Source organism: Planococcus citri, chromosome 4 (genome assembly GCF_950023065.1).
Source record: "Planococcus citri chromosome 4, ihPlaCitr1.1, whole genome shotgun sequence".
Lineage (NCBI taxonomy): Eukaryota > Metazoa > Arthropoda > Insecta > Hemiptera > Pseudococcidae > Planococcus > Planococcus citri.
In genome coordinates, this window is record NC_088680.1 from 52,345,288 (window position 1) to 52,360,971 (window position 15,684).

The 15,684-nt window shown below is 35.8% G+C and overlaps 1 protein-coding gene and 1 long non-coding RNA gene across 2 annotated transcripts; one reads left to right on the top strand and one right to left on the bottom strand.

Moving 5' to 3' along the window:
• Positions 1-1,226: 1,226 nt before the first annotated feature.
• On the bottom strand, positions 1,227-7,026 carry LOC135844232 (uncharacterized). Its single transcript, XR_010558482.1, has 2 exons — positions 6,901-7,026; positions 1,227-4,918 (listed from the first exon to the last, which is right to left on the bottom strand). It is a non-coding gene; the product is annotated as an uncharacterized LOC135844232 (long non-coding RNA).
• A 3,209-nt stretch (positions 7,027-10,235) lies between these two features.
• LOC135844093 (hepatocyte nuclear factor 4-beta-like) lies at positions 10,236-15,464 on the top strand. The gene is made up of 8 exons (XM_065362202.1): positions 10,236-10,687; positions 12,229-12,421; positions 13,038-13,132; positions 13,239-13,375; positions 13,480-13,614; positions 13,712-13,832; positions 13,955-14,092; positions 15,115-15,464. Exons 1-8 carry the CDS (start codon positions 10,603-10,605, stop codon positions 15,369-15,371), a joined length of 1,161 nt encoding a protein of 386 aa, XP_065218274.1. The 5' UTR covers positions 10,236-10,602; the 3' UTR covers positions 15,372-15,464.
• The last annotated feature ends 220 nt before the right edge of the window (positions 15,465-15,684 follow it).

The window sequence follows — 15,684 nt, forward strand, 5'->3', positions numbered from 1 at the left end:
TTCTGAGGTAAATCGAAGTCACCTAGTTCAAATTTACATACAATTTATTTCAGTCAGGGATGCCAACTTACCGGTAAGAACAGATTACCATAACAATTGCGTTTTTCTCTGATCATTTCCGTCATGAAAAATTAAACAGTTGAAAAACCCCACGTTTCGAATGAATTTTGCGCCTTGTGAGTAGACAACTTCTACGACGTGTTCAAATATTTTCAGTTTTCTCCATTTTAAAGCCCTCTACGAACGTAAAAAAGATCAGTCATTCATTCATTCTGGAGTAAATTGAGGCTACGGAGTTCGAATTTACAATTTATTTCAGCCAGGGATGCCAACTTACCGGATTAAGAACAGGTTTGCATGAGAATCGTGTTAGTTTCTTCGAAAAAACCCCACGTTTCGAACGATTTTTGCGCCTGGAGAGTAGGCAACTTTTCCGGCACAATTAATTCATTCCAGCCAGGGGTGCCAATTTTCCGCATTAAATTATGCATTATGTACCTAAAAAATCAAATTCGTTGAAAAAGCTCACGTTTCGAATGCATTTTTTGCCTTCAGAGTAGACAACTTCTTTAACAGCCTCAAATATTTTCACATTTTTCTCTATTTTAAAAACCTTATACATATGTGATGGTTTTATCCTAAAAAAAAAAAAAAAAAAAAAAAATGCAATTCTGGGCTAAATACGAGCCGCTCAGTTCGAATTGACAATTCAATACAGTCAGAAATGCCAAATAATCGGTTGTAAGCACAACTTTACATCAAAATCTTACGTCTTAAGCCACGGACATAACTCGAGCGCGAGCGCAAGCGTTTTTGAGTTTTTCAAGACTTGTTTGCCACTCGCGCTCGAATATCAAAATTATTTGATATTTTCGAGCGCCGAGTGTCAGCGCTCAGAAATATATTTTTATTTTCTCCTCAAAGCGGTCATAGGCAATTTTGATTTTGGCTTGCGCTCGAGCTTGCCGCTCGCGCTCGACTTATGTCCGTGGCTTTAGTCAATTTTCATCAGATTTAGCGCTCAAACTTCGAAATTTTCCTACAACTATAATAAGGTTCGGCGATAATGACTTTTTTTGACCACTTTTATAAATTCAATCAAATTCATCATGATCATAGCCGGTGAGCGAGTTGGCTTCTCGATTATTTCCAGTATTACCCATGTATCGATCCATCGTCGATAAATTTGCTGTAAGACATTACGATCAATAAAATCAAACACCACACAACCAAAAATCAATCAAATCAGCGGCAAAGAAAAAAAAAATTACACACACTAATTCTACACAGATATGATCGATCTGGGCTAAAAAACACGCCGGCCGCTCGACGTGAAAAACCTTGATCGATCAGTACATACAATATTACATCGCATAAATTGATAAGACAATACATACATTATAGGTGCGCACCAAATCAACAATGATAAAATAACACAGATTACAAACTTGAAAATATTTTCAAGTACAAATACACATATTATAATAGATTTCAACAATAATGAAACAAATTCGGTACCGAAAAATTAAGACTTAATGAAAGTTAGGAACGGCTCGGAGGGGAGGGGGCGTGTTAAAATTTCGATCATTCCGATATTTTTCACCTGCTTTAACATTTTGGTATTCACGAAAAAAATATGCACCAAATTCAAATAAAAATTACCTGGCTAAATAAAAACAAGAGGAGGGACAGGTGGGGAAATTTTGTACAAACATTCGAAACAGGTAACTGTAAAAACTGTACGCCAATTTTTCCCCCCAAAAATACACGTTTGTAACCCTCGAAAATGAACCTTTTCTGCACGTATCTTCGCGAATTTACTCGAATTACGAAATTCCACATTTTCAACCATGTTTTCCATTTCAACGCGTCGGAATTTTCAAAAATATTGCATCTCGTATCGTAAAATCCAACTAATACCCCTTCGTTTGAAAAAAAAAAGGTAACACGTTCAATAACAGAGTAATTTCATTATTCAACGCCATCAAATACCAATTCCCCAACTTCGACGATTTTCAAATCTTATAACAACCCGATTTAGCGAAAATTTCAACCAATTACCCTTCGTTAATTTACAATTACATCCCCACTACGTAATTTTTCATAAAAATTTTTTAAAAAACCGCAAATTCAATTATCAACCAGACATCGTACTTGGTCCAGATCACCATACACGCTACACACACGCTCACCTGCCTGGCAAGTTGACCGAAGCAACGAGACCAGATCAGCCTTTGACATTTCTCTCTCAAACAACCTCGCTCTCACGCGAGCAAGTGATGCAAAACCTAGAGTGCACCACTTACACGCGTGTGTGGTTGGATCGCAGGCAGATCTGGCGATCCAACAGAGGCAGGTCTGATTCTCGACGCGGCAGGAATGGCAATATCTTGATGCAGAATAGGCGACGTAAACCATCCTACTCACGTCTTTCACAAACCGGAACTAAGGTTCGCAGATTGAGCTGGTCATAGGCCAACGGCTCGCACCACTAGATGGAACGCAAACGTTTCCACCGTAAGAGTCATAACCTCTTATGACAACCCCTTATTTTGACTTGGATATACAGTCGAAGCCGCCGTAATGACGACCCCACTGAGCGTCGCAGGGGTGAGCCAGGGGACTACGTCACCATTGAGCAGGCCGCTGCGCCGAAGCACGATAGCAGACAAGTCGCCGAATGACGCTCCCCCAACACCATACGGCTTTGATGACCAAGACGGAACCTGAGCGAGAGCCCGTGAACCGCGGATGCGTTTCTTTATTCGTAGATGCTGCATGAAATCCTGCTGATCGGCTCCGTACCAGCCGAATACAGAGGACTCCACAATACGCCGCGCGAGTACGTACGTGGATTCGCGAATGCAGAACTACGCAAATGGCGAAGGTAGGCGCCATACTATCAGAAAGTAGAAAATTTTCAAGGGACACGACGCCAGGTTGTCGTGAGAGTGGAAAAAGTACGGTTGTGGGTTGATGCTTAACAGGCAAGGACGGACAGAAACATAACAAGACCAGCCACAACCGTATTCCCTACTCCCTACACAAAACACTCACCACCAGCACTCCTCAAAACATCTCTATCTGCACACAAAATAAACTCTCCACCAGCACTCCTCAAAACATCGCTATCTGCACACGAAATAAACTCACCACTAACGCTACACGCAACTAACACACGCCTGGAAAAAATTGTTACGATCTGCAACCAGTACGACACCCTAACTAGCCAAAAAAATCCACAACCCCGAGACACGTTCTGTCGTAGCGTCTCATTCAGCATGCCTTGTCTCAGCTGAGATGATGACTGCAGAACACCTGCGTCGTGATGACCACCGATTACCTGGCAGAAGGACCGAATTGGTAACAGCGCCACCACCACACCCTCGGATTCGTATTTAAAGCTGACTTGCTGCCGTATTCTCGGACTCCGAGGACAGTCGCGCCACATCTTTATCAGAATCCTCAGGTCATACCGATGTTGCCAAGTATCACGCGAACGTAATACTTGACAACATCGACGACGTCGAAAATGAAGGCTATTTGCCTCGACGACCATCCGACCTAATTGACGTCACAATACGAGATTAATGACAACAATTAGTTCGAATAACCGGCGAAACACCTTCATCACCTACCTAACAACCAACCACCCAAGATCACCAAATAACCATCACCCGATTTTTTTTTAATAATTCATTTTTTAGATACCATTCCCATCGAGACAGAACCTAGCATTATATTCGCGAATAGCCAAAACCCCACATAAGACCAACGTTCTGTTGTAGCGTCTCATTCAGCGTGCCTGTCTCAGCTGAGATGATGACTGCAGAACACCTGCGTCGTGATGACCACCGATTACCTGGCAGAAGGACCGAATTGGTAACAGCGCCACCACCACACCCTCGGATTCGTGTCTAAAGCTGACTTGCTGCCGTATTCTCGGACTCCGAGGACAGTCGCGCCACATCTTTATCAGAATCCTCAGGTCATACCAATGCTGGCAAGTATCATGTAAACATGATACTTGACAACACTGACGTTTAAATTGAAGGCTATTTGTCTCGACGATCACCAGAACTAATTGACAACACAATACTAGATTAATGCCGGCAATTAGTTCGAGTAACCGGCGAAACACCTTCCCCTAAGAACCAACCACCAAAATTTTTTCAACCACCCGCTTTCGTAAATAACACGTATGTACGTTTAAAAATCAAAATCAGAAAAAAAAAGGAACGACGAAGGCCGATTTCCGCGAGCGAATCATACGTACGATCGAATCAGAAAAAAGAGGCCGCGATAAAATATCCACCAATCATCGATAACGCGAAAACTCGGGTCACAAACGCGAAGCAAGCAATTCTTAGGGGGGGGGGGCAGTAAAAAGTCAAAAAACGTTAACCCATTAATAGATATTTCAAGAAATTGATTCAAATTAAATTCGTGCAGGGGGGATCATCGTTATCAAATTCATTAAATATCATCTATGGTAACGCGATGTCCAACAAGAAAATTTCCAAAATAATATTAAAACGAAACAAGTGACATCGTCGCCACATTCGGAAAGAATTTCAATAACTACATCGCGAACAAAAGGGCGAGGGGGAAGGGTGATCAACGCGTAATTCTACCACAAAATTATCAAAACGAACGATACATACAAGTATAGGTAGGTCTAGGTATACCTACGAACATATTACACTAAAATACAACAAATAATAAGCTATACAAATCTTTCGGAAAAATCGAGGTTTTTTCCATTCATCTGGACACAGTCTGTGGAACGATTCTACTCGTATTTCTTTTCGTTCTCGAGTTACATATAATCCGATACAATTATTCGGTTTGCATTACGATTCGTTTTCAGCTGCGCAATCAATCTACCGATGTTTTAATAAATGACACATTACAAAATCTATTAACAAAAAAAAATATCACAAAATATGAATACAAAATTGAGATTACATAAAACCATTGTCTAAGTACATATATGATAAATTTAAAATTAGTATATGTGTAACAAATTAATCTTATCTTAGAAAATAAAAAGAAAGGACTTGCAAACGAACGAGTCATAGAAAAATCATTCGCGAACGACTGAATCATTGATACATAAGTAAATTATACCCACACCCACCACTAATAAAAGAGGATATGGCAAAACGTAAATATTTCAAATTTCATTTATACGAATTAAAAATGATTCGTTCGTGAATGATTCACCGAGAGGAAAAAAATTTAATCGCGAAGAAAACTAGAGCCGATTTGTTAACGAACGATTCGCACAGATGGGACGAATCATTCGATAACGACCGAATCGCTTGGAAATCAAAATTCAAATCACAATTACACGATGAACTAGACTAGGCGTTCTTTCACCTACCAATAAAAGTCAAGAATATTTTGTGTTCTTGAATGGTTGATCAATTTCACCGCGCCAGAGAAGAAAAAAGGTCGTTCACGAACGAATGAATCACTGAAATAGTACATATACTTAGGTATCAGAAAACGAAAGTTCAAATTTGAAAATTCAATATGGCAAGGGGAGGGGCGAATTGGAATTCAGAAGTAAAACCTAAAACGATATCAAAACATGATTCTGTGTACTTACCACCACCAGTATCACAGAGAGCACGAGAGTTCAAATTCGTAGATCCGAAATCAAATCTCAAAACCGGGGGGGGGGGGGGGGTGCGTGGCGAATCATAATTCCATCAAGCGTGTACCAACATCATAGAATGAGAGTTTAAATGAGTAAATCCAAAATCAAATCCCAAAAAGTTGGGGGAAGGGGGAATGAATCAAAATACCACAAAACGTGTACATCAAATTTGTAATCCGGTATCAAATCGAGAAAAAAAATGGGCTGGGGAAAGGGAAGAATCAAATTTCCATCAAGCGTGCACCAATAACCTTGAAAAATGGAGGCCAAGAGGGGGTGACAAATCAAAATTTCATCAAGCGTGCACAAATGCCAGAAAGTAAGAATTCAAGTTCGTAAATCCGAAATCAAATCTTGAACAAATATCGCAATTTTAGAGAATGCGGATTATCAGAAAACGAAAGTTGAAATTTGAAAATCCAATATGACAGCAGGAAGGGCGAATGGAAATTTCATCAAGAAAACCTATAACGATATCAAAACATAGTAACTATCACAGAATGAGAGTTCAAAAATTCGTAGATCCAAAATCACATCCCCAAAACTGGGGGGGGGAGGTGCGGTGTGATGAATCAAAATTCCATCAAGCGTTAGTACTAGCATCAGAAAATAGGAGTTCCAGTTCAAATTCGTAAAACCGAAATCAAATCTTGAAAAAATAGGGACAGTAGGTGAATCTGTGTACTAATGTCACAAAGTGAAAGTTCGAAAATCGTGGAAAAGAACGTGGCGGGGGGGGGGAGGAATAAAAATTCCATCAAGCAGAACTTACTGGATTAAAAATGACTCAACACCAAAATAGTATTCCTCAATGGAATTTCTTGAAAAACTCAAGCTTCGAATAATTTTTGCGCCTTGACTCCTTGAGAGTAGGCAACTTCTTCGACACATTCCAAATATTCGCGTTTTTGGATACCAAACGTAAAACAAGCTGACTTAAGAATAAATCAAAGGCGTAGAGTTCAAATTCACAATATTCTCATTAGTCAGGATGCAAACTTACTGGATTAAAAATAACTTTACAAAAAACTGGTATTCCTCAATCGAATTTTTAAAAAATCACATTCGGTCATTGAAAAACTCTACGTTTCGGACTACTTTGGCGCCTCGTGAGTAGGCAACTTCTTTGGCATGTTTAAAATTTCATGGGCGGAAGGATTGCATGCACCACGATTGCAATATTGAAATTGGAGGGAAAAGACAAGGGCGAGAGATAATTCACAAAAATTACTCACATAAGTATAAGTAAGATGTCGTTTTCGGAGCTGATCAATGTTTCAGTGCTGCTACGTATCATCGCTCTCGAAGGTACTGCGTCCGTCCGAAGCTGATTTTTTTTCTTTATTGAAGCTTGTCGTCACCTCCTAAAACAAAAAATTAAAAACACAACTCCATTAGAATTACGAATAACAAAACCCAACTACCTACATATTAAGTAGATACATATTATATGTTCTACAATATACGAGTATGTAAAAGAAATCAGTGATTAAGAAATATCTACGAGTGTCTTCTGAGTAGCAGCTTTTCCAGCTAATGCTACAATCCATCATTCAATAAAATAACAGCATCCTTACCCTTACCCCCACCCCTTCATGAAAATATTTTGATCGAATACAATTTATAAGACATCTGCCAAACACGATTTTCAAATTTGAAGCTTGAAGCCTTGTTTTTAAAAAAAAGTTTCAATTTTATTCAGAGAAAAAGTAAAAATTTAACAATTACACCACAATACTTCAATTTCACAATGTCTTTGACCCTTCTATGTAATACATTTCTTCTTAGGAAGGGATATCAAAAATACGGCAGTAAATATTTCAATTTTTCATTGGCAGAGCATTGGTCATTTTGGAAACACTTCACGACTTCATCTGTGGTAGAGGGAGGAAGGGAGGGGGCAAATGAGCATTTTACAGACAATTGTTCACTTTTTCGACGTTTTTGGATATTACAACATTTCTTGGGGGAGGGGATGTCAACAACCAACGCCTTCACTATTGACATTTTTCGATTTTCAAATAATTTCAAACTTGTTTTGATTGTTTTTCATGGAATTTTTATCATTTATGGTAGAATAGATGCAGATACATAGTTAGTATGGGGTACATAGATTAAAACCCTTCTTAAATCTAGAGAAACTGATCAAAAAAAAAAAAAATTGGCTGACATTGAAACGTTCAAACATTTAGTTTTCCTTCGAAAAAATTGTGGCCGCGAAAAATTATTTTTACTATTTTCAACGATTTTTTTGAAAAAAAAAAGTTCGAAATTTACCATTTTAAAAATCTGCAGGTAATATGGGGTGCTAGTAAAAATTACAATAAGATGAATTTTAAAACACGGGGGAAAAAATACTTTTTTCCAGTATTTTTCTACACATTGTCACAAAAAAATACGATTTATCATGATTTTGATTTTTTTGTTGTTTTTTTTTTTGGGAAAACTGTTGAAACTTCACTAAAAAGTTGCAGTAGGTAAAAATGAAAATAAATGAATAAGACAAACAAGAAAAATTAATTTAGTTCACCATTTTTACACATGTCAGTTTTTTGGTACTTTTTTTATAGGAAGTTTTGGACAAAAGATTCTGAAGATTAGCTATTGAAGAATCCAAAAAAGTGAAATCTAAAATGGCAAAACCGGAAATCCATCTTTAAAATTAAAAATCGCGTTTAAATGAAACTTCTGAACAGTTCTGATTTCGGATTTTGCGTGCGTTTATTTCAAGATTGAAATATGAATGCTTTTTTGCCCTTCGCAAAAGTGAATCTAAACAGGAACAACTTGGAATGCATCTCAATCGATGATTTTTTTATTCATCTTCATCGTCAGAATTCGTTATAGACAATGTCCTCGAGTTCTTCACCCAAAGGCCAAAATTCATCACAAATCACATCCCTGAAATCGACTGATTTCACTACAGGTAGAGTTTGAAGAATTTTGGTTGAAACCATGTTTTTTCAAAAAAGAATATCTACTAGAATTTTTAGCTAAAAACTTCGATTTTGATAAGAGTTATGAATGAGTATAAAAATCTAAAATCCGCTCCGAACATTTGCTACCCAGCAGATTATATGAATTTTCAATAATTCAGACTCATTAAATCTGATCACAATCTTTCTGGTATCTGGTAAAACGACTAACCTGCAGATTTTCAAACACGGATTTTGCATTCTTATAAAATGAAACAGAATTTTGAAGGGTTTTCAGTCCAGATTAGGCGAATTTGCCTAAAAAAAAAAAAACATTATTTAAGTAGGTATTGTTTTTTTTAAATAAGTAGGTACTAGGTAGGTACTAGGTAGGTACATAAATTAACGATTTTTTTCGCTGTTTTAAATCAGATTATAATTTCGTGGTACTTTAAACAAGAAATGCAAAAATTTTCTTGATAATTCTGATCACTTTTCCTTCGTATGCCTTCTGTACGAGTATAACTTCATTTTTAGCGAACCCGTTTTTAAATACACAATTATCGCCATTTAGGCGCCACTATTTGTTTTGGAAATCAGTATACAGACTCGATAATCTCTCATGAGTCATGGTATCTACTCTACTCATTTCTTTCCTTTCCATAGGTACCTAATAATAATACATAAATTAATTACATAGATACCTCCACTTGACACATGCAACCGATTTCATTCTGTACGAAAAAGAAACAAGATAAGAAGTGGACTTTGTACAGTTGTTTTTTCATACGGGCCCATCGGCTCACTTTCTTTCATTCAAAAGAAAAGTTGAATCGCCTGTTTCATACCAACATTAACGGTTAGTTTATTTTATGTAAATCGGTCGGTAGGCAATCCTTATCTTTTTTGGTGTTTAGAATCATTGTAAGTATTCTAATGCTATCGTTCTCGCGATGGTGCTAACATCAAAACTGCAAAATGGCAAATTTTATGTACGTACGAAAACCTACTTAGGTACTTAGAAATAACTAATATGTACATACATACCTACTACCTTTTCAAGCTCAAGTCATAAGATATCAAAACGTGTTGAAATTTTATGAGAAATTCAAACTTTTGAAAAAGAATTCGACTCTTCAAATGGGTTAAAATTTTGCGAAAAATTCAAGTAATTCTACGGAAATATTTTCAAGAATTTACGAAGAATTTCAAGCTCAAAATTGGGTTATGATTTTTGGTATTATTGAAAATAGGTCATTCGATCTGTCCAAAATGGACCAACATTTTTCAGAAAATGCATCAATAATATTTCAATGAAAATATTTTTTGATATTTGATAATTTTGAAGAATTTTTAGATTTGCCTGAAAATCCCACTTTGGTCTTTTTGAGGCTTTGAGAATTCAGTTGACTTTGGGTAGAAAGAAACATAAAGTGTGAATAAAATGTCAGAAATTGCGAATTTTGGATTTCCAAATTTGCACAATGCATAATAAACACGGCTGGTCTATACCCCATAAAAACGCCCGATTTTCAAAAAGGCTCGAGCACCAGAATTTCAGAGCGGGTTAATAAGTACCTACGGAAGATCCCCTTCGCATAAAACCCGTTCATATGAGTCATAGCATACACAATATAGGCTTTCTACATCTAGGAGAAAATTTTCAACTTTTTATCTCCATCCCCGTTTACAGTACCGACGGTTCCCGTTATGAGTCACCCTTTCTTTTGTTGTGGTTGTTGTTGTTATTCGCACGTACGCGAAAATAAGACGTTAACAACGTAAACAACAAACCTGTTTACGTAGCTTATGCAGTATCAGACCAATCAGACAACCCCACCACTAGCAAGGGTAACGTTTTCAGAAGTGCATAAAACCAGCTTCTGAGTTTCATTATCGTTCAAAGTGAACTGGTTCATCAACAGTGGCATGTGTTAAAGTTAAATTTCGCGAAAATTTTTTAACAATCCTAAATAATCTCGTTCCAGTTGATTTAATTCTTTTTTCGTCGTTGTTTTTAAAATGGACATTTTTCAAAATAATTTTGTTTCTTCAAATTACTCGTACCCGTGGGACAATTGGGACACCGTATACCCAGACAACAGAGGTGAGTTTAATTAAATATTTTAATACATATTTTGGTACAAATTTCCATTAAAGGTGGGCAATAGGCATTCTCGTTTTTCTTTCATTTACGAGGTTATTTATCAACACTAGGCTCGTTAGATCATAAGACTTCATGCATAGGGCTATATTTTTGATACTCATATTTTTTATTTTATTTTTTTCATCACGCTGTGATCGGTCATAAAGGTGTTTTTTGAATCGAAGGTTTGTGGAAAAAATCGCAAAAAATTGGCATATTTTATAAATAAATAAGAGTTTAGAAGTCGTGACAAAAATACTAAATTAATTTGAAAGAAATGCCCAACATTTTATCCGAAATCCATGGACTTACTTTACGATTTCTTAAATTCATAAAGCCTGCATGAATTTGATCGGTTAAATTTCAGTAAGAAAATGCGATCCAGAAAGCATTTTATTCGCGGACTGCAGCAAAAATTAAGCAAAAATCGTAGCAATAAAAGTTTTCCCGAAAATCAATTTTTTTCTCCCAAGATTTTTAATATCCCTTTTAAACATTTTTGAAAATGAGCATCTAAGTTTCTGGGAAAACTATTCGCTTTGTGCATTCTGTAAATAAGAACATAACCAAACCAAAATTGTAGAGCAATGAATTTTTCAACCAGGAACATTTCATCGGGTTAATTTTACGAAACTTACTTACCTAGTTGAGCCATGCCTGAAACTCAAAAGTTCAACTAATCGATTTCTCAAAAATTAATGTACATGTGTTTTTTCGTTGTTTAAACAATTTTTTTAAGAATCGTGTCATTTTTTTCACGAAAAAAAAACGATTAAATAAATGACATCAATTTTACAACATAAAATTTTCTACTACTTTGGTAAAACTTGTCTGGGTACCTAATTTATTTTTTTGTACCACAAAAACATGGCTCGTGAGTTATTTGAGCGATGAACCGAGCTTCGAAAAAAAACAACCAGTAGAATCTTACTCTGGTTGAAAAGATTACGATTAGAAATATAAATAATTTTGGCTTTTCTAAAAAGTGCATTTTTCATAGAGTTAAAAACTTGAAATATTCATTTAAAAAGCTCGGTTACTAATTTGAAAAAATATATATATTTCGTTAAGTTTTTTTTTGTAGAAGAAACAGATTTACGTTAATCATTGTTTGTGAACTACATGCTCTCAAATTTGGTTACTTTCATCCCCCTCCCTCCAAGTAAAAATGTTCTCATTAAAAAAATGGGCAAAATCAGAGAACCTTCTGCAAAAACCAAGTTGAATTGGTACATACTGTATAAAAATTAAGAAATTACGCTTTGTTATCTACATAGAGAGATAGGTTAACAATAACAATGCGTATTTACGGCGTTCAGAGCAGGCAATTCTATTAACGCGAGTCTAGTACATAATTCCTACATTTTCTATACGTTTTTCTCTCCTCGTCCTCCTCTTCTTCGTTGAACTCTACAACTCGTTTATTTGTTTTACTATCTCACTTTCAAAATAAATATTTTTTTGCTCATAATGACATTAACGTTCGGTATTCTGTTTTCCAGGTCCGTCCCCAACAACTCATCAGAACATTCCGATATTCTCAATCGGGAAGTCAAATGATGCTGCAAACGTTGCTCCGTATTGCTCTGTATGCGGTGATCATGCAACCGGTAAGCACTACGGTGCGGCAGCTTGTGATGGTTGCAAAGGATTTTTCCGAAGATGTATCCGAAAAAATCAAAAATTCGTTTGCAGGTAAAGTTTTTACCTACACATTATGCAGAAGTAGATTTAGTAAAACATAATCGTAGAACAGTCAAACCTCGCCGAGAGGAACCGTCAAAGAAACGAATTTTTTCATTTGGTTGGATTTTTACAATAACAAGAAATTGGAGATATCCCATCTGACACAATCTTTTTAAACCGGACGAAGTTTGATCAAAAGAACGTAGTTACTGAAGGACGGTTTTAGATTTTTAGCAAATTTTTAAAAATCAAATTCGATCCAAAAATGTTTCTAAAAAATCAAATCGTATTGTTTAGCAGCTAAAATTTTAGTAGTCGAAAAACGAACTTTTTCTACCTATTTTTCAATGAATTAAAAAAATTGTCAAGTCGATTACCAAATATCAAGCAAACACCCTTCATTTAACGTATACCTACTAGTAGGAACAAAAACTTCAAAAAAATTTACCAAAAATTGAAAAAAAAGTCAACTGCAGCAGCTGAAAATAAAATATTGGGGGGGGGGGAAGACCCTGCTTTGACCTATTCACGTTTAGTTCCAATCAGAGAGGTTTTGACTGCAATATGTTGAATATAAATAACATTACAATACGGAGCCTTTATCATTTAATTTTTTCCCCCTTAGATCCAAAACTGGTTGCATAGTTGACAAAGAGAAACGCAATAGTTGCAGACAGTGCAGACTACAGAAATGCTACGCAGTCGGAATGAAAGCAGAATGTAAGTATTAAGCCTAGTATAGACCTATTTAGCCACGAGTGCATTTTTTAAAACCATTATCAACGTAGAATTAAATTTTAAAATACTAAAAACTTTCTCGTTACAGCTGTTCAAAGCGAAAGGGATAAAATAAGTCGCAGAAAATCCAACGAAAATCAAGATTTTCCAGGTGAAAATTCCTTCACAGCTTTGTTGAACGCGGAAACGGTTTTTAGATACAGTGAACCTACTCCTACGATTGAGGTTAGTAAATGAAAATTTACCACGTTTTTGCAATATATCGTCCAATTACTTCCTGCCAAAGATTCTAACGAATGACTTTTTTTTCCAATTTTTTTCTTTTACAGTTGGATTTCGATTTTCCGGAAAGTAAAATGGCTGACATTCAAGACGTTTGCGATTTGATAAAAAAACAAATTCAACTTCTCAATAATTGGTCCACAGAGATCGCTGCGATTTTCAATATCTCAGAAGACGACCGAGTAAGAATATAAATCTTTCTATTTGTTAAGCCGATTCTTTTTCGTTGTTTTGTACTTTGCGCTTGATTATTGAAATTTTCATTTTTGTGCTTAACAGATCAATTTGTTACGAGCTCATGCAGGACGTAATCTGCTGTTACAATTAAGCCGACGTTCAGTATATTCGACAGATAAACTGGTTTTGCCAAATAATCTTATTCTGCTTAAAGAAGGAAATGGTAAGTTTAAAAAAATCAACTACACATATAATTATATAGGTACCTATCTACGAGTATGTAGGTAAATAAATACCAAATAGTTCCATAACAGCAATTCGTTAAATATTCATTTTCGTTCGCAGAATACTGGGAAGCATCAGGATTCGACATGGATAAAATCATTACCAGGGTGACAGACCAATTAGTGAGATCGTTTCTCGATATTGAAATGGATGACAAGGAATTCACTTGCCTAAGAGCAATTACCTTCTTAGATCCAAGTAAGATTTCTGAAAAATTTATTTTACGTAAACATTGTGTACATTATCGTGATTCGTGTTTTCTCAGAGATACTCATTATGATAGGTACTTAACCACCCTATAGTAGGGCTCAAATACCTATCAATGTACATATGTACATGTTCAATTTTATTTTTCTATAAAATTTTGGAAAAACATGAAATAAAATAAAATTTTACGGATATTTTTAAAATTAAAATTACCCAAATACAAAGGTGGTTCAAAAAGTAAGTTTCCCATTCTCGTTTTTCGGGGTTGGTTTGCACTGATCGCGCTGAAATTTCTACCACGGATCAGTGATACTGTGGTTAGTATTTGGTGAAAGTTTCATTGGGATCGGTTGCATTTTGCGTGTTTTAGAAGTGCATAACCATTACGACGACGGACGAACCTCCGTCCAAGATGAAGCTGAGGGGTGTGATCGAGTTTTTTTACCCTTTGAGCAAATCTCCGATCGAATTTTTCCAAAAGGGAACACCATAAATGAAGTTTGATGCCTGGACAATTTGATGAAACTCCAAAAAGCAATTCGAAACAAATACCATGGCCTAAAAATTAGTGCTCCTTTTGGACAACGTTAAGCCTTATTTCGCCAACAAAATGCAGGGCATAATCAAAATTTTTAAATGGAAATTTGGTAAACGATTAACCACCCTGCCAACAGCCCCCCTGTTTCATTGTGTGATTTTTCAATTTTTGGTCACTAAAAATTGACTTTGAATGGAAAAAACGAAGAAATCTAACTTGTTGTGAATGAGTAAATTGTGCAAGTTGGACGGGACATTTTGGAACGCGCAATTTACAATCTTGTGCCACGGCAGAACAAATGCATCAATCCGTTAGGTGAATATACTGAAAGTTGCATTAAGACCTCCTCTTTCCAATGATGTATTTACTTTTTCATTTTGATGACATATTGTATGTTTTACGAGCATGGGAAACTTACTTTTTGAACCACCTTTGTATAATAGATTAATTTTTTTCTTTGTTTTTTTGTTTTCAGACGCTAAAAATTTACAAGGAAAGGAGGCAGTAAGAAACCACCGTCGTGAAATAACCACTTATTTGGAAACTTGCATCAACTCTAAACAGCATGATATCGAAACCCGGGGACGATTCGCAGAAATACTTTCAACAATCACGCCCCTCCAATCAATAAGCGAACAAATGATTGCTTCAATACGATATGCCGTAACGTTCGGTAATTTAAAAATTGATGAACTACTGCAAAACATTTTTTTAGACGACGATATAGAATAAAATATTTTAAACTAATTAAGCATTAAGGCATTCAAGACTGATTAGTAAGTAATGGATAACTGAAAATTTTTAAAATACATTTTCAAGTATGAATATTGTTTTCGTTTTTTTCATTTTTTTGAGACTTGCAAAAATAAGAATCGGTTGTGTCATAGTAAATTGGTAATTAATAATTAGTAGGAGAAGCGTGATATGAGTAATTTTGGATTTTTTTTTTTCGTTTTTTCAAGATTAATTTTATTGTAATTTTTACCAGTATGCACCTCATAAGTCATAATACCGGCAACTCTTTGAAAGGGTCTATTTTTATCAA

Excerpts from the sequence above, each read along its gene's own strand:
- LOC135844093 (XM_065362202.1), top strand. The coding sequence starts at position 10,603 with ATGGACATTTTTCAAAATAATTTTGTTTCTTCAAATTACTCGTACCCG. Across the intron at positions 10,688-12,228 it reads CGTATACCCAGACAACAGAG|GTCCGTCCCCAACAACTCAT; the intron begins GTGAGTTTAATT and ends TCTGTTTTCCAG. Across the intron at positions 13,376-13,479 it reads AACCTACTCCTACGATTGAG|TTGGATTTCGATTTTCCGGA; the intron begins GTTAGTAAATGA and ends TTTCTTTTACAG.